Source organism: Oreochromis niloticus, linkage group LG6, assembly GCF_001858045.2.
Source record: "Oreochromis niloticus isolate F11D_XX linkage group LG6, O_niloticus_UMD_NMBU, whole genome shotgun sequence".
Lineage (NCBI taxonomy): Eukaryota > Metazoa > Chordata > Actinopteri > Cichliformes > Cichlidae > Oreochromis > Oreochromis niloticus.
In genome coordinates this window covers 30,963,128-30,980,554 of record NC_031971.2, presented here as the reverse complement: position 1 = coordinate 30,980,554, position 17,427 = coordinate 30,963,128, and the positions used below count along the sequence as shown (strand labels likewise).

At 36.8% G+C, this 17,427-nt stretch overlaps 2 protein-coding genes across 7 annotated transcripts; both read left to right on the top strand.

Moving 5' to 3' along the window:
* The first annotated feature begins 2,743 nt into the window (after nt 1-2,743).
* On the top strand, nt 2,744-7,469 carry LOC106098569 (CMRF35-like molecule 7). 5 transcript variants are annotated; one of them, XM_019360353.2, is made up of 7 exons: nt 2,746-3,360; nt 3,561-3,669; nt 3,754-4,077; nt 4,859-4,978; nt 5,209-5,357; nt 5,825-5,942; nt 6,072-7,469. In XM_019360353.2, the coding sequence occupies exons 2-7, from the start codon at nt 3,633-3,635 to the stop codon at nt 6,128-6,130; spliced, it is 807 nt and encodes a 268-aa protein (XP_019215898.1). In that variant the 5' UTR covers nt 2,746-3,360; nt 3,561-3,632; the 3' UTR covers nt 6,131-7,469. The 5 variants fall into 5 exon arrangements, with proteins under 5 accessions (XP_019215897.1, XP_025763699.1, XP_013129718.1 ...); XM_019360352.2 differs by having other exon boundaries at nt 2,744-3,360; nt 3,757-4,077; nt 5,825-7,469; XM_025907914.1 differs by having other exon boundaries at nt 2,745-3,360; nt 3,628-3,669; nt 5,825-7,469.
* Nucleotides 7,470-11,671: 4,202 nt separating this feature from the next.
* Nucleotides 11,672-17,399, top strand: LOC102080360 (uncharacterized). 2 transcript variants are annotated; one of them, XM_019359763.1, is made up of 7 exons: nt 11,672-11,890; nt 11,982-12,302; nt 13,126-13,296; nt 13,427-13,537; nt 13,632-13,673; nt 13,749-13,891; nt 14,726-17,399. In XM_019359763.1, exons 1-7 carry the CDS (start codon nt 11,854-11,856, stop codon nt 15,161-15,163), a joined length of 1,263 nt encoding a protein of 420 aa, XP_019215308.1. In that variant the 5' UTR covers nt 11,672-11,853; the 3' UTR covers nt 15,164-17,399. The 2 variants fall into 2 exon arrangements, with proteins under 2 accessions (XP_019215308.1, XP_005454911.2); XM_005454854.2 differs by lacking the exon at nt 13,126-13,296.
* The last annotated feature ends 28 nt before the right edge of the window (nt 17,400-17,427 follow it).

Below are 17,427 nucleotides of genomic sequence, written 5' to 3'. Positions count from 1 at the left end.
AAACCTTTTGTGTTTTCATTTTCTTAATTCGAGTTTAACTCTGTTTAACACTGTTAAAACACACAGTTATCAAAAAGGCTATGAAGGTGTTTGAAAGAAACTCTAATGCAGGCTCATCCTGTTTGTGCTCCCAGACCTTCAAAAGTAAGAAAAACTTGCATGAGCACAACTGTGGTATCTGTGGGGGCAAGAGCAGAACCTGCAGGAGTGAATCTGTCCTCCACCAGTCACCAAGCACATTTATGTGCATTGTGCCTGCTATAGTCGATTCGATCTACAGAGACCCTGTTGTATTTTTCATTGCCAGTGAATTTGTTAATATAGTAGACATTTATTTGGATCATGTACATGTTTTACTGTGATTGTGACAAGCTCATACTGTCACGGCTGGGGCAGCAGTCGTGTTGAGGATGAATGAGGACCCAAAATGCAAGCAGCCGACTGGTGATATGAGTGAGGGTTTATTTACAGGTGGCAGTGGCAGAACAGGCAGTGAGGAATGACAAATGACTAAAGAAACCTAAACTAAAGAAAACTAAAGAGCAAACCTGAAGTCATATGAAACGGAGAATGCAGAGAGCCGCAGATTAACACAGAGATACACAGACTAACGCAGACTACACGGAGATACACAGACGAGCCGACGACAGGCACAGACTGACACCCACTATATATACACACAAACAAGGAGACCAGGTAATGACATACAGGTGGGAGCACAGCTGATTCTAATACACAAGACGACCTGAGGATACAAGCTGAACACGACGACAACAGACACAGACCGTCAGAATAAAACAGGAAATCCAGAACACGAACAGGGCACAAGGGGAGGAGACAGAATACCAAAATCAGAATACACCCGAGGCACAAAATGAACTTCAAGGAAACACAAAACGCTGGGTCAAAATGACCCAGGATCATGACACATACAGAGGTGGACTATGAGTCGAATATTTGATATATTTGACACTTTTTGTTTTTAACAAATATGGGTTTAAACTGGAGCCCAAGGGAACACTTAGAATAAGAACAGAGTTGGTTTTCTTTCTTTCTCCTACCTTTTTTTTAATGGTAAATGACTTCTCCAATTGGCCTGGTTTCAACACATATGCAGCTTACACAAAAGAAAGATATGTCTATTGTCTTTTGTATTGCTATAATATAGTTGCTTCATATACGCAGTTTCATGATGCCATGTATAGTTATAGGAGACTTACTTTTGCAGAGTAAAATACAATAAGATGATAATAAAACATTTACTGGTAAAATGACATTTTGCAATGTTGTCTTTATTTATATTATTTTGAAAAAGCTTAAAGTGCCAAAGGTTAAAGTGCCCAAATGCATGACAAGAAATCACTGAAGCCATGACAGGTCCAATGCAGTTACAGCATATCTCAGGCATAGATTTAAAGTAGAAACATAAGTTCCCTATTAGACTTGAAACGGTGCTACACTAGTGATTAAACCTTTCCAGCAGCAGCAGGGGGAATAATATATTTCAAGCCAATAGGTCGCTAGTGGCCAAGGAAGGTATGAAGTACATTCCAGCCCCTTTCCATGCCAGGTAGGTGGTTGATATGTATTTACGTGTAGATGTGTTAGTAATGTTTCTTTAAACATTTTCCCGTGACTGTCATTTAGCTTGAAGAAAATATCTCCCTCTGCTCGTACTGCAATTTACTGCAACTTTTGCATGCATGACATCCACATAGCGGGCCAGTGTGTCTATTCCACACTTTTCCGTGATATTGGGTTAGGAGGTAAAAGCAAACATAGTAGTAGAATATTTATTATTTTGATATAAAAATATCTTTTTAGTTTATAAAGTAGTTCTGCTTTAGTTGTTTTTTAAATAAAATCATTTGAATAAGCTCTGTGACCATTTGTCAGTCAGATATTTACAGGTGTACACATGCAGATCTGATGAAATGTGTTGATTTCTCTGTGACTTACATGCTGGGAATGATGTGTTTGGTGGGAAAACTCAAAGGGAGACGTGGTCAGTTCGTACACCAGTAAACCACAACTCTAAGAGACAATGACTCATACTGATAAAAATCTCTCCTTGTCTGCTATTTAATGTGTTCAATAAATGAGAGAATTTTCTGTTATTTAATGCAAAGACTTAATGTATTAGTTTTTCTCCCCCAAAGTACTAAAATTCTAATTGTATTTTTTTTTCTTTTAAAATTCTAACTGTACTAATTAAACCCTCAGTGTCTGGTTGTAATATGAAAGGAGTGTAATTAGTTTTCTATCTTTTTTTTCAAAAATAGCAAAACTGATTGATGAAATCGACACAACATGTAATTATGCAATATGTTTATAATGTAAAAACAAGGGCTATTTTATCACCTCTCACTTCAAGCAGAGGATATTAAAATTGTAGGGCATGTTGTGAGAGCATGAAGCTTCTGCAGGTATGAGTGGAGGGAAATTATGGACTGATAAGTTTAATCAACATGAGCTGGTAGGTGAAGCTTCTGTGCTCACAGACAGAACTCTGTGCCTGACATGACCATAGTACCATTGGCTGCTTTAGCAAACTTTACCTTTTAAAATATAAACAGCTATTGTCATGATCCTGGGCCATGTTGGCCCAGCATTCTTAGTTTTCATGTATTTTTGTATTTTGTTCTTTATTTAGGCCATGGTTCCTGGGTTGCTCTGTTAAGTTGTTTCTTATTTGATTTCCCCTTGTGACTTACCCCCTGTGTGCCCCTCTGTGTATCTGTGAGCCCTCGTCTCCCCTCCTTGTGTTTTATTCCATGTTTTCCCCAGCCCGTTATGTCTGTCCTCCCTCTCTCCGCCTGTCTGAACCTCTGTGCACTTCCTGTTTTGCTTTGACAGTCCCTCGTCAGCATGCGTCATGTTGTGTTCACTCCTGCCCTGTCTCGTTATGATTATCAGTGTCACCTGTGTTCCCCGTGTGCTCCCACTCCCCTCGTTAACCCTCTGTGTATTTATGTCTGCGTCTCCCTCAGTTCTGTGTCGCATTCTCCCTTATGCTGTGTGTGATTCTCCCCGTGTCTCCTGGTATGCATTATGATTAGTTTTCCCAGTTTAGTTTTGTATTGTTTGTGATCTGTTTACAGCAATAAAGCTGTTCTTTTGAGTTCAAGTTCAGTCCCCGTGAGTTTGCGTTTGGGTCCACTTCCTGCCTGCCACACAGCGAAACATGACAGCTATGGTACAAAAACACCACTTAGGTCACAGTGTCAGCATTATAAATGAGCCTGTGTAGGTGTCATTTCCTTCCTTTCGCACCCCAAAGAACCTTTAAAAGTTAGAACAATTTGCTCAAGCAGAACCTGCAGAAGACAGTCTGTTCTCCATCACTCAACAGACACATCTGTAAGCATTGTGACTGCTTTGTGTGCATATGGTTGGTTAGTTATATACTTGCCTAGTTGTATTATTTTGTAAAATATTGTGAAAGTGTCAGTAAATATCTTTGGTTACTAAATATTGTTTATGTTCTATTACAATCATGACAAGCTGCACAGTTGTGTATTGTGTTGTGATATTTGACACTTGTGTTTTTAACAATCAAGGTTGTAAATGCAGAGCTTGAAGGGAACACTTAAAATAAGAAAAAAACTACACAACTCACTTTTTCAGACACAATGAAAACCATTTCATTCATCTCTTGCCTTTTCTATGGTAAGTGACTTTCCAAAATCAACATTTTAATTCATTCAAAAATATTCAATATGTCATCTAAAATCTCATCATCATCAATTTTAGCAGTTTCACTAACAGATGGAGCCATAATCAGTGTAGAGGGATTTGAAGGAAGGAGTGTCTCCTTCCAGTGCTTGCACAATATTGCATGGAGCAACAACAAGTATTTCTGCAAAGATCCATGTACAAGCACAGGAGACATACTGGTTACTGTAGAACCTGGCAGAAGAGCAGAGTCAGGGAGAATAACTCTGGTGGACTCTGGGGATGGATCCGTCACTGTGACCTTCAGTCATGTCCAGCTGTTAGACTCAAAGAAATACTGGTGTGGAGTAGAAAGGCCTTTTTTTGACACATATACCAAGGTACAGCTTACAGTAAAGAAAGGTACGTGTATTGTCTTATCTCTCTTTATCTTTTATCAATACACAATTCATCAATACCAATACCATTGTATAGTAAATTTGGGTTTTTCCTACAAATACGTAGGTGTGTGCGCATACAAAAAACAAAATAAACGGGTCATACAATAACATTAATGGAAAAGTATTTTAATGGATGGAGATACAGCTATAAAAATGGTATTGATGAACTGTGTATTGAAAATTGTTAATCATACTGTCATACTGGAGAACCTTGTTGGCGCACTAAGTAAAATGAAAATAAAAACCAAATATAACGACTTACAAATATCATAAACCAGTTTTATTTATAGCGCATGGACACTGTATCGAATGTTTTTTTATAAAGAAAAATACTAGCTAATGTTGAATTTTGAATTAACTGCTAAATGTTTCTCCTGTTGTTTCTTTTTAGCACTAGTTACTGTTCCAGATTCCAAATGTATTAATTTGAAATGTTTACTATGTTTTACTGTTTTAAAATACTTCCTCTAAATTAATATAGGGTAATCAATCAGTAGTAGACCCATAATAATGTCCATTATGTATATATAACAGCATCAGATTACAATATGTGCATCATATTTATGATGCAATTTTGAAAGACAGATATTTATTGGTAAAATAACATTTTGTTGGTAAAAGACTAATGGATTTATTATTATTATTATTATTATTATTTTATTATATTATATTATTATATTATTTTGGGAAAATTAAAAGTAAAAAAAATATGAATCTCTCTTCCACCACTCTTTCTTATACAGTTGTTGAAACTGAGACAGCTGTCATACTCAACGTTTTTTCTACATGGACATATCAAAATATCCACACAACACACTTAGTGATTGAAGGAGGAACCCTGAAGCCCACACACCTTTCAAAAGGTATAATAAATATAATGGAATAAATATACATATATGATAATATTAATTCATTTCATTCCTTAAGAAAATGAATCACAGCTAAACTTACATGAAGAAATATTCCATTCTGTCCTACAGCCTTAAACTTTACAGCTGAAGAACTTAAAAGTAGCACAAGTAAATTTTAGTTTGATATTATGACTTAAAGAGTTTGTATGAATAAGATCTGATAACTGTCTTGCTTTCATCAGGCACCATCATCTATGCTACTGTTGGGGGTGCTAGTCTAATCGCTGTCTTGCTGCTGGCAGTATGGTTTGGGAAGTCCAAACAAACCTCAAAAGAAGAACTACAAGTTTACTGCAACATTTCACACCTTAGAAAAGACAAAAAAAGAGAGGTATGAATTACAAACTGGAGATCACCCTGAAAACCGTCTTTGTGATTTACATATAAAAGCTGGAATATAATGAGACTGAATTATGATACGTTACACCATCTGGATGCTATGTTATGACAGAGTGCAACTATCATAAGCAGGAGATGGTTCCCAGAGGTTGCCAAAGAAACTAATAATCAGAAGAAAATCTGTATTTTGGCTCTATCCACAGATTAAATCAAATATGCCTAACTGCATTGCTAAAGCACGCTGGTTAACTAGGTAGCTAGGTAACTTCTGGAAACTCACAACACTTTAAAAAATAGGAGATGTTTGTATGTATGGATTTGTTTTGGTCTAATTCAGACATTGTTCTCATTCAACCTAAAATGTTAAAAAAAGAAAAAAAGTCCAAAATTAAATGTGATTGAATAAATATAGACCATATAAGAAGTTGCTGATTTGTTTTTTTTAACACTTGTCAACAGGTCAGCTGTGACTTCAATGATGCTGATAAGAAGACAAAGTGTAGTAAGAAGAGTTCTTGTGTCTTTACTCTCCAAAAACGACCGGAGCCACCAACATCTGAACCCACAACAAACAAATGTAGTGTAACCACTGATACTGACAATAACATATATTTCACCAAACTTCCTGCACATTCAGAAAATTCACCCACAGAGGACCAAAATGACTATACTAATAACTCTGCCATTTACATTATTCCTTTGCCAGATATTATGTATGACGCAACAGATGATGGCACTTGTAGAGAACACATCCCTAATCCTTAAACATTCAAAAATACAGATCGCTGTGCAAACAGTGCATCACCTTGTGTCTCCCGTGCCCCCTGTGAATCCAGCGAAGACGAGCCCGGATCACGTTGGTTTGGTTTAAACTTATCAGGAACAAATCTGAGTTCATCTCAAAGAGTAATGAAAAGAAATGTCTTCATCTTATTAAGCATGTACATGAAATTGCACTCTCATTGTTTCAACCACTGTTTCAGCTTCATGTCTATGGCTACCTGTATTTGCATAAATTAACATTCTGGTGCAAAAACCTTGTTCATACAACGTTAACCAGATCTGAAATACCACTTCATTAACACTAACACTGGTTAGTCCAGTGGGCAAAGATTAGTCAGTGTAGTATCCTGTGCATTTGTGTCTGTGTTCATGAATATTTTGATTAATACAATCTGTGTTTTTGAGACAGCTTAATCACCTTGTTGATGTGGAAGTAAGCATCTGGGTTACTTGTATTTACTATTTCGACCAAGTCATACACAGAAGAAGCTCCCTGGTGTTTTCCTGCCTGCTTTAATAGCATCCATTCTGTCACAGTGGTGTCTTTGTCAAGTTGCAAGATGACCTCATATTTCTCGAGAATGCTGCAAACTGTTGTGTTTCCAAAACTGTGGAGGACTTGCATTTCCTGTGATTAATACAATCTGTGTTTTTGCAGTTAGACAAAGCTTGTGAAAAATTATGAGCTTGTGCTCAAAAAAAAAAGAGGAGGAATAGCGTTTTTGCAATTTAACATCCTATTGATGTGTGATTCACAATGAAGAGCAAAACAAAAAAAAAAGGTATGCTTACCATATGTATTCACAATGATAACAGTAAATATATGACAAGAGATAACTGAACACATGACAGGTCCACTGCAAATGTAGTTACAGTGTACTTCAGGCACAGGAGGATACATTTATAACTTTGCCTATTGGACCTAAAAATGATATGGTTTAACTTTTCCACTTTCTTCTGACTGGTTTTAACAATATGGCCTTAGATGACATTTATCACACTTACAAGACTCCTCACAAGCTCTGACCACATTATCAGTCAAACATTTATTGGTACACATATGCACACCAAATGTGTTGATTTGTCTGTGACTTCCTTGCCAAGAAGGATGTGTTTGTGATAAAAGTCAGAGGAATGAACTTTCAATTCGAACCCACTAAACCACAACTCCAAAAAACAATGACTAATTTCACTGACCTTTCCTGTGACAAAGACTCCTCTATGTCTGCCATTTGTTCTTTAAATAACATAATTTCTGCCATTTAAAGCAAAGATGAAACCTGTTTTTAGGCCCAAACACATAAAAATATTAAAATCCTCACTGTTGAATATGAACATCCATGATTATCAACAGTATACATGGTGCTTTGTAGGCCCCTCATAGGAATTAATGTATGTATACTCGTCACACACACTTGCTCAAACAGGCAAAAATAAGAGGGGTAGACAACAATGTAGCCTTTCTCAGTTTGACCTACTTTAAATCAAATCACACTTTTCATACAAACAATGCAGAAAAGTGCTTTACAGATGTTTTCAATAATTAGAAACGCCTGTATTTATCTTATTTCACATATTAAGTACGTGAAATTGTGCTGTCATTTTTTGTGTAATTCAACCCTCTGTTGGACCAAGGTTGTCCACGCAAGGTCAACCAATCCAAAACACCACTTCACTGGGTTAATACATCTTGTTATGGTCAGGGGACATGTTTGGTTGCATCTACAGCAGGTAAAATTTAGTGAGTGTAGCATTTTGTACATTTGTGCCTGGGTTTTTATGCACGTGCATGAATATTGTTGTTAATAACAGCATGGCTATACCTAACAGTCTGTGTTTTTGTAAATAATGAAAGCTTGTGAAAAATGCAAGTGAGCTTAAGGCTTCACTAACACAGTGTGTCTACAGTTTAGTAGGCTAAAGACTTGGTTTTTAATGCCTCCTAGTGCTCATATCAATAAAGACACCAGAGCAGAGAGCACTGCACACTGACACAACAAATCCAAAATAAACCTCTTGTCAGGACATTACTGTAAAACTGCAAAACATAATTTTTTCTAATATAACATTACACTGTTCCTCAACTTAAAAAAAAAAATCTTTAAGTATCATATTTTCTTTTTAAACATGTTCAAATTAAATATGTGTTTATGATCTTGTTAGCTATTATTTTGTGGGAACACATGTATATGTGACAAAACTGAGTAAAAATTAAATTATTACCAGTTGAGAGCATAATTAGGATTAGTTGTTGTTTCCATCAGTCATTGGGAAGATAATTGATTTTTACTTGAAAAAAAACACCAACATTTATCAATATAAAATATGATCTCCGTGACACATGCTGGTTATGCTGTTCATGCTGTTCATGCTGTTGATGCTTATCACGCTGAAAGGGGAAGGAGAACCACTCTAAACAACTGTAAATTGCTATGAATTGTTAAATCTCTCTTGAAGTAACTCATGGGAAAGTTCACCACTATTCCAAGTTTTCTTCATTTTGTAGAAACTACATTTTGTATTTAGTGGGGTTATCTGTGTCTAATATTACATTTTGTTTGATGATTTTAAAATATTATTATGAGAAATATGCAAAAGACTAAATAAAAAGGGGACAAATTATTTTTCATGATACTGTACATGACAAAAATAAATCAACCCATGGGTCCACTTTAAAAAAAAATGAAAGAAAATATATGCTTGGCCATTTATTTATGGAATAAGTATCACCAGGTTATTGGAAAGTTAAAACTAGAATCAGATTTTAATCATTGGGAAGACACTCCATTTTCAGCATGACTGGCTATAAACCAGGGTGGGCAACTCCAGGCTTCGAGGGCCGGTGTCCTGCAGGTTTTAGATGTGTCCTTCATCCAACACAGCTGATTTAAATGGCTAAATTACCTCCTCAACATGTCTTGAAGTTCTCCAGAGGCCTGGTAATGAACTCATCATTTGATTCAGGTGTGTTGGCCCAGGGTGCCATCTAAAACCTGCAGGACACCGGCTGTCGAGGCCTGGAGTTGCCCACCCCTGCTTTAAAATAATGTGGCCTGAGAGCACTGGTTTAGCTCACTGGGGTGAGCAGGCTCCCATTATCCACATGGCTGAGAGCGGGCAGCCTGGGTTCGAGCCTGATCTCCGGCCTTTTGCCCCAATTTCTTCCTCTCTCTCTCTCTCTCCCTCTGCTTTCCTGTCACTCTTTGCTGTAAACTTTCAAATAGAGGCCACATTAAAAAAAAGAAAAAAAAAAGATGTGGCCTTAGATCATAATTCAAACATTGAATTATGGAACCTAATGGAACCTGACAAAACAGGTTCCATTAGGTGGAAACAAAATGAATCAAATCAAAAACAATTATTATTGAGTTGAGTCACAGCAACAGGGACAAAGCTGTTTTTATAACACTTTGTCCTGCATCTTTTCCTCCATCCTGAGGAAAAGAAGAATATATATATTTCTCATTTGTTTGTTTTATAAAAGGCAGACTTTCTAAAAAAACCAAAAACAAACAAGAAAAAGTGTGAAATTAGGCATTATATACAAGCCAACGGTTAGTTTAAATGAAAAAAAGAAAGCCAAAGCATTGACTGAGAGGTCAAACAAAACAAGCTGCATCCAATTAATACAAAAAACTTACCATGTAATTATCTTATATGTACCTATATTTTATTTTATGTATTTCAGACATTTTCAAATGAAATATCTTTCCATGCCTTCACCAGTTATTTTTTTTGTGTGTTAACAAATTAACTATTAAATAAACATTATTTAAAAAGTGTTTGTCTTTTGTTTTGACAGAACAGATTATATGGTGAAATAATAAAATTTAATCTCTTGCAAAAAGTTGGCTAAATGAATGAGTGAAGCTGTGAAGATGAAAATTTAAGCAATATATAGCAAAGTGTAATTGTCTTCGTTGTTGTCAGTTTGTATTGTTTCTGGATTTCAGTTCCTGCTTTGTTTTAGTTTGTTAATTCATGCTGATGATCGAATCATTTGACTGAAACTAAGTGTACACACACACTGAAGTCAATGTTCTGTCATTTCTCTCGAGTTGATAACTGACACCCAGAGCATATGCTGGGATTTGGTGCTCATCTGGAGGTCATCAGATGGAGGTCATCTGAAACATCTCGACTCTCTGTAAGACAGTGGTTCTCAAACTGTGGGACAGGGCTCCACTGGTGGGGCAGGGTGTTGTAGAAGGTGGGACGACGATAACCTCGGGGGAAAAAAATGAAGTGAAACAAGGTTCACTGAAAAAGACTGCATTTTTTTTAAAAATAAATATGTTTTCTGGTGCTCTTTTGTGAATTACATGATAATATTTACTGATCCAAGCCTTTGCAGAAACAGTGCCATAAAATGCAACTTGGTTCCTTTTTGTGGGTAATAGTTAATAAAAATGATGCAGTGTGGGCCATTAATTGTCTTCGATCTCTGAAGTGGGCATGTCTAAAATACTGTAGTTTCTGAAGAACTGTGTCAAGTATTAATATATATTACATATCTGTTAGTGGCAAAATCATGCATAAATTATTACCTGTTAGCTTGCTGGTAGCACACTGTGTTGGCTGGGTGTAGTTTGTGGCTCAGCTGCAGGCAAGTGGGTTCAGGGAGCAATGCCAGGGGAGGCTGGGTGGCAAGGCTGGCAAGTCTTTTATACTTAGGCATTTAGGCCAGGATGCTTCAGCTTTATATATACAGTACCAAATCACAACAACAGTTGCCTCAAGGCACTTTATATTGTAAAGTAATATAGTAAAGTGCTATGAACAAGCACTTTGGTGAGAGTGGAAGGAAAAACTCCCTTTTAACAGGAAGAAACCTCCGACAGAACCAGGCTCAGGAAGGAGCAGCTATCTGCCGTGACCGGTTGGGGTGAGAGAAGGAAGACAGGAAAAAAGACCTGCTGTGGAAGAGAGACAGAGATTAATAACAAGTACAAGGTCTATTAACACATGTTGAGTGAGAAAGGAAAGGTGACTGAAGAAAAAAATACTCAATGTATCATAGGAATCCCCCCAGCAGCCTATGCCTATCGCAGCATAACTAAGAGAGGAATCAGGGTCTCCTGATCCGGCCCTAACTATATGCTTAAAGAAGAAGGAAAGTTTTAAGCCTAATATTAAAAGTAGAGATAGTGTCTGTCTCCTGAATCCAAAGTGGAAGAAGGTTCTATAGAAGAGGGGCCTGAAAACTGAAGGCTCTGCCTCCCATTCTACTTTTAAACACACTAGGAATAACAAGTAAGCCTGCTGTCCAAGAGTGAAGTGCTCAACTGTCACTATATCTAAGGGCACATATATAAAAAATACATTTATAGAGAAGCAGCAAATTGTAATTTTAAGCAGATGTGGTATAAAACGCCACTTAAATTACTGCCCCAGTTTGCTACCCAGTTAAAAGAGGCTTTCATCAGGGAAGCTGTGTAGGTGTCATTTCCGCCCTTTTGTGCCCACAAACCAAAGCAAGCAGAACTGAGTTACCTGCAGAAGCAACTCTGTCCTCCACCGCTCACCAGTTCTAACTGTGTGCATTGTGTCTGCTTTGTGCACTTATGGCTAGTTAATTCTACATGCACCTTGTTGTCTTATTTAGTAGTATACTGTAAGTATAAGTTTAATTAAGGCTGTAAATACAGAGCCTGAAAGGAGCAAGAAAGAACTACTGGTACATAGCTGTTACTTTTTCAGCCACAATGAAGACCATTTCTTTTCTCAACTTCCTTTTGTTTGGTAAGTGAATTCACAAATTTAATACTTAATTTTTTTCATTGAATGATTTAATTTCATTTTTCATATCTTGTTACATGATCAATTTTGGCAGTTCCACTTACCAATGGATCCATAATCAATGTAGAGGGATTCGAGGGGAGAAATGTCTCCTTCCAGTGCAAACACAAAATTGCATCGAAAAGCAACAAGTATTTTTGCAAAGATCCATGTAAAGGTGAAGGAGACATACTGGTTACTGTAGAACCTGGCAGAAGAGCAGAGTCAGGGAGGATAACTCTGGTGGACTCTGGGGATGGATCCTTCACTGTGACCTTCAGTCATCTCCAGCTGTCAGACTCACAGAAATACTGGTGTGCAGTGGATAGGCCTGGTTTTGACACATTTACTGAAGTGCAGCTTGCAGTAAAGGACGGTACGTACATTGTTCTATCACTTTTAAATAAAATGCACCAATACTCTTAATTTTACACCTGTAAATTAATGGAAGGACAGCTCCTAATTGGTAGTATAATGTGCATCTATGCATCCATTCTCTGAGGGGAACTATTTGCAAATCTCATTAAGTAAAATTTGTGTCATAATAGGACATAGAAAAAATGTCAAATGTTTAATCTGAGAAATTGTGACTTAAGAAAAACTTTGCTTATTTTGACATTGATGGTGCCAACACATCTCAAAATGGTTGGCACAGAGCATTTTTGCCACTGTGTAGCAGCCACTTCTCTTTGAACAACAGTCTGCAAATGTTTGCGAAGTGAGGGGACCAGTTGCTGGATGTTTAGAAGAAGACCGTTGTCCCATTCTTGTCTGAGACAGGATTTTAGCCTTTTCACAGTCTTTGGTCATATTTGTTATGCGATAATGTGTACAATACTTTCAACTGGTGAAAAGTCTGGACTGCACACAGTTGAGTTCAGTAGTTTTACTACAAAGCCATTTTTTGAGCAGTATATCAACATGCAAAACAAGATTAAAGTACAGTATTGTCAGGGTTCCTGGGTCGGTGACCCAGTGTTTTCAGTTCTGTTCATGTTCAGTTTAGTTTGCCACACTAATGTTCCCACTTCCTGTTTTTTCCCATGTCAGCTCGTGTCATTAGTCAGATTATGTTCAGCCCTGTACTCACCTGTTTCCAATCATTGTCATCATTCAACCTGTGTATTTAAGCTCCTCGGTTTCACCAGTTCTTGGTCGTGTCATTGATGTTAATGTCGTCTCTCCGCATGTATGTTCAGATCAGTCAGCCAGCCATTCAGTTCTTCAGTCAGTCAGTCGTCCACCCAGTCAGCCATTTCAGTTCATGTTCTGTTCATCCAACCTACCTACAATAAACCCCATTATCCTGCACCGTGAGTCCAGCGTTTGGGTCATCTCTTCCTCGCCTCCACACACGACACGCCTGACAAGTATGCTGATGATACTCATGATGGGCTTTTTAATGAAATACATTTATGGTTTTGTTTTGATTCATATTATTTTGACAAGAGTAAAAAACCAACAATCTAAGTAACTCTTTCACTCCTCCTCCTTATACAGTTACAGCAAGTATCATATCTGATGTTTCTTCCACATGGACATATCAAAATACCAACATAACACATTTTACAACTGGAACAGGAACCATGAAGCCTACAAACCTTTCAACAGGTATAATAAATATTTAACATAATTAAATTTCAGTCCATATAAAAATAAATTAAAGACAAACTTACATTAATTAATATTATATTTTGCCCTACAGACTTAAACTTCACAGCTGAAGAAGAACTTAAAACCGACACAGGTAATGTTCTGATTGACATTATGACTTAAAAACTTTGCATGAATAAGATTTTGAAATTCGACCTGTTTTCCTCAGGCACCATCATGCTTACTGCTGCTGTGGGTTTTGCTTTGATCGCTCTCTTGTTACTGGCAGTATGCATCAGGAAGTCCAGAAAAACCTCAAAACATAAAGATTACTGCAACAGCACAGACTTCAGCAATGAAAACCAAAGAGAGGTATGAGTCAGAAACTGGAGATAAACCCTGAAAACAGTCTCTGAAGTCAGTTGATATAAATCAAGTGCATAATAAAAATGTTCTGGGTTGAATTTATAGAAGTACAATGACAGTGAATCATGGCACATTATGCCACCTAGATTCTGTATTTTGTGAGAGTGCAAATAACTGATGTTAGATGGAAATTAGAACTAAAAGAAACTGGCAGTCTGGCTCTCTCCACAGACAAAACTAAATATAAGTGCATCACTAAAACACTGTTTAGCACTTTAGATCAGAGTTTAAATTGCTCTGCTGCAAATCAGTAGAGTAAATAGACACTGATCTGCAAACTGAGATCCTTGACTATCATTAGGCAGATTGAGGAAAAGTCACACAACCTGTCCAAGTAACTGTCTAGCATAAACAAACTTCAAACTACACTTCACCTTTGGTTGGATTCATTTCTGAGTCTGAGTAATTATAGTTTTGAATTTTCTAACTAGTTTTTATTTTTTATTTCCTTTCGATTTCTGGTTTTGAATTAGTTTCATTTCTGTTAGTTTCCAGAGTTTTCTTATTTTAGTTTTGTATTGAAAATGTTCTCTCTCTGCTCTGCCTAGACTCGTGGCTCTGTGGCACGAGTCCAGATAATGTTAGAAGATGTACATATGTGTGAATAAATTATCTAAGTCCAGTTTTTTTGGCTAATTCATACAACATACTTAATTTATTTACTAATTTGTTTCATAATATATCGATAAAGATTCTATAAACAATATAAATTAACTTATCTCAGTTGATGTAGAGCATTCAAGAATGTGCTTATTTTGTTTTTCTTTCACTTTTCAACAGGTCAGCTGTGAGTACAGTGACACTGACGAGAGGACAAACCAATGTAAAAAGTCATCTCAGAGTTCTTCTGTCTCCACTCACCAACAAAGATCCCATTCAGATCCAGCATCATCTGAACCTGCAGCAACCAAATGCAGTGTACCCTCCAGTATCTATGAAACCATTTATTTCCCCAGCTTTCCTGCAGATTCAGAATGTTCAACTACACAGCACCAAAATGTCTATGATGATAACTCTGGGATATATGTCAATACTTTGTCAGCTCTAGTGCCTAAAAGAAAAAAAAAGGTATTTGTCGAAAAGACAACTAAACCTAAGTCATGTAAAAATGTAGAGAGCTGTACCTACAAGGCATCTCCTGTCTGCTGTGGATCAACTGCAAAGGAGCCCAAATCCCTTTGGTTTGGTTTAGATTTATCAGAAATAAACCCAAATTAATCTTAAATTTTCAATTTGTATGTTATCATAAACATTCATGGGCAAGTTGATTTCTCCAATTATGTGCACCATAATCTCCAGTTATGATTATTAACTTTTGCAGCTATCCTCAGTATCTGCAGGTTTGCCTTCTCAGGCAGATTATTGGTCATAGTTAAATTGGACTGGTCCTTTCTGGGGATAGAAATAAAATAGAATAGATTAGCCCTTTGTTATCATTGTACATGTACAATGACATTGTAGTTGCTCCACAGCAACTGTGCCGGAATAAATATAAATAGTAGACAGGAGGAATAAATAGCAAACAGGAGAAATATATACAATGAAGAGAGATATACATATAAAAAAACAAGCAAAATATATATAAAAAATAAGAGAAAGGCACACACTGGAGGACAAAATATTTTCAAAGTGCTCGGAGCTAGTGCATAGAAAATCAAAAGATCTGGCGATGGTCTCCAGCGGTGGCAGAGGGCAGCCAATGATTTTTTGGGTGGCGTTAATTATGCTCTGCACACCCTTTATCTTCTCGGCCCCCAGTAGTTTCTTTTGGGAAAAACCCTGATCCTGGGGGATCAGAAGTGTCTGGTCTTCAGTTATTGAACAAAACGAAGTAAACAAAATAAACTCTTTGTCTTGAAATGAAAAAAAAATCCAGTCTGAATTGTCATTTTATGTTCGCTGAGACCCAAACATTAATACTGTAAGGGACTGTCAGTGTGCAGACCCTATTGTCTACTACCCAGTTAGGACTAATAGTGCATAGGGCTTATCTGAAATTCGAGAAATGGCTTGATTCAGTTCTTCAGAGATTTCCCATAATCCGACTGCCTGGCTGGCCTCACCATTTCATCCAGAATCTCATTTGTACTGGGTTCGCCATCAGTGGTTCTCCAGAATCCTTTCTAGTAAAAAAAAACAAATTATGATTTTATAACACAAATAACTCAGATGTTAGCATCTTTGTCCTCAGAGTTTGGGCCCAATATATTTTTCGTCTTCCTCCAACACACACTTGACACAATAGAGGGAAAGAGCTCAAAGACAGAGACAGAAAACACTTCCTGTGGACAAGACCTAAGATAAGACAGTCTCACAGACCTAAGGTTGTCATAATGCAAACAGTCTCACGGCGCCCCTGTGTGACAATAATAAGCAATAGCTTTAAATGACGTAAAGGGATTTAGTAGCCTTGTATTTCATATGCGTTACACATTATTTCTTGCAAGTTGTACCTTGTGTAGCATATAGTTATATTTCTAGGTGCACATGCTGTTACGTTATGGCATAGGATTTCAGAAGGGGTTCCAATTACAGTACATCTATGTCTCAGATTTAAAGAAGCAGAAGAAACCTGTATAAAACCCAAAGAGGGTGCTAAACACCTTTGGTATGATTGAAGCTTTCCACTTTCTCCTGACAGAATTTGTAAAATGTAGCCTTAAAACAACCATTTAATTTCTGCTTGTCTGTCAGTTCATGTCGCTCATTCTACTTACTAGATCCTAAAGTGACTTTTGTATCCAGATTTATTTGCATGGAGATCAAAAAATAACAGCTCCAGTGTAACATGCATGCAACATGATACAGGATGTAACCAGTTGATCATTTTGTTATTGGATTATTCATAAGGAGACAAAAAAAAAGAATATTTGCTGTGGTGGCATGAAAACGTGACTTTGCTTTAATGTTTTAATGTTACTGTTTTGTTTTTATATGAGAAATGATTTTAGTATAGTGTCATCAGTATGACATGTGTTTGCATATACATGCACACATATATGTCTGCTGGAAAGTCTCGATTGCTCATTGCCACTTTACAGGAAGGATGTTCTTGGTGATAGAAGTTAGATGTAGGCACTGACAGCTTTTAAACCACAAAACCACAACTCAAAACACAATGACTCTTATGAGTAAACTGACAAAAAATTCCTGTATAAATTTGAGTCTGCCAACTGTTGACCTGTCAGCCTTTGACTGAAAGGTTTGAGATAGCACCTAAAAATATTCAAAATATATCTGTACTAATGAAAACCTCAGTATTTGACTGTTTGTAAAAGGACTGTAATTACAGAAGAAAAAAAACATTTTGAGAAACATTCCACATTTCAAACCAGGAAGACTGGTAACAGTTTAATATATATATCTGTCAAATTGCTGTCTCAGAGAAAGCATTTGATTAAGTTTCAAAAATATTAAACTATTCCTACAATGAAATTTATGATATTGTGTGAAATTATCCAACATTTCTGTAATAAAAAAAC

Excerpts from the sequence above, each read along its gene's own strand:
- LOC106098569 (XM_025907914.1), top strand. The coding sequence starts at position 3,633 with ATGAAAACCATTTCATTCATCTCTTGCCTTTTCTATG. Across the intron at positions 3,670-3,753 it reads CATCTCTTGCCTTTTCTATG|CAGTTTCACTAACAGATGGA; the intron begins GTAAGTGACTTT and ends CATCAATTTTAG. Across the intron at positions 4,979-5,208 it reads GCCCACACACCTTTCAAAAG|GCACCATCATCTATGCTACT; the intron begins GTATAATAAATA and ends TGCTTTCATCAG.
- LOC102080360 (XM_019359763.1), top strand. The coding sequence starts at position 11,854 with ATGAAGACCATTTCTTTTCTCAACTTCCTTTTGTTTG. Across the intron at positions 13,538-13,631 it reads GCCTACAAACCTTTCAACAG|ACTTAAACTTCACAGCTGAA; the intron begins GTATAATAAATA and ends TTTGCCCTACAG. Across the intron at positions 13,674-13,748 it reads AGAACTTAAAACCGACACAG|GCACCATCATGCTTACTGCT; the intron begins GTAATGTTCTGA and ends TGTTTTCCTCAG.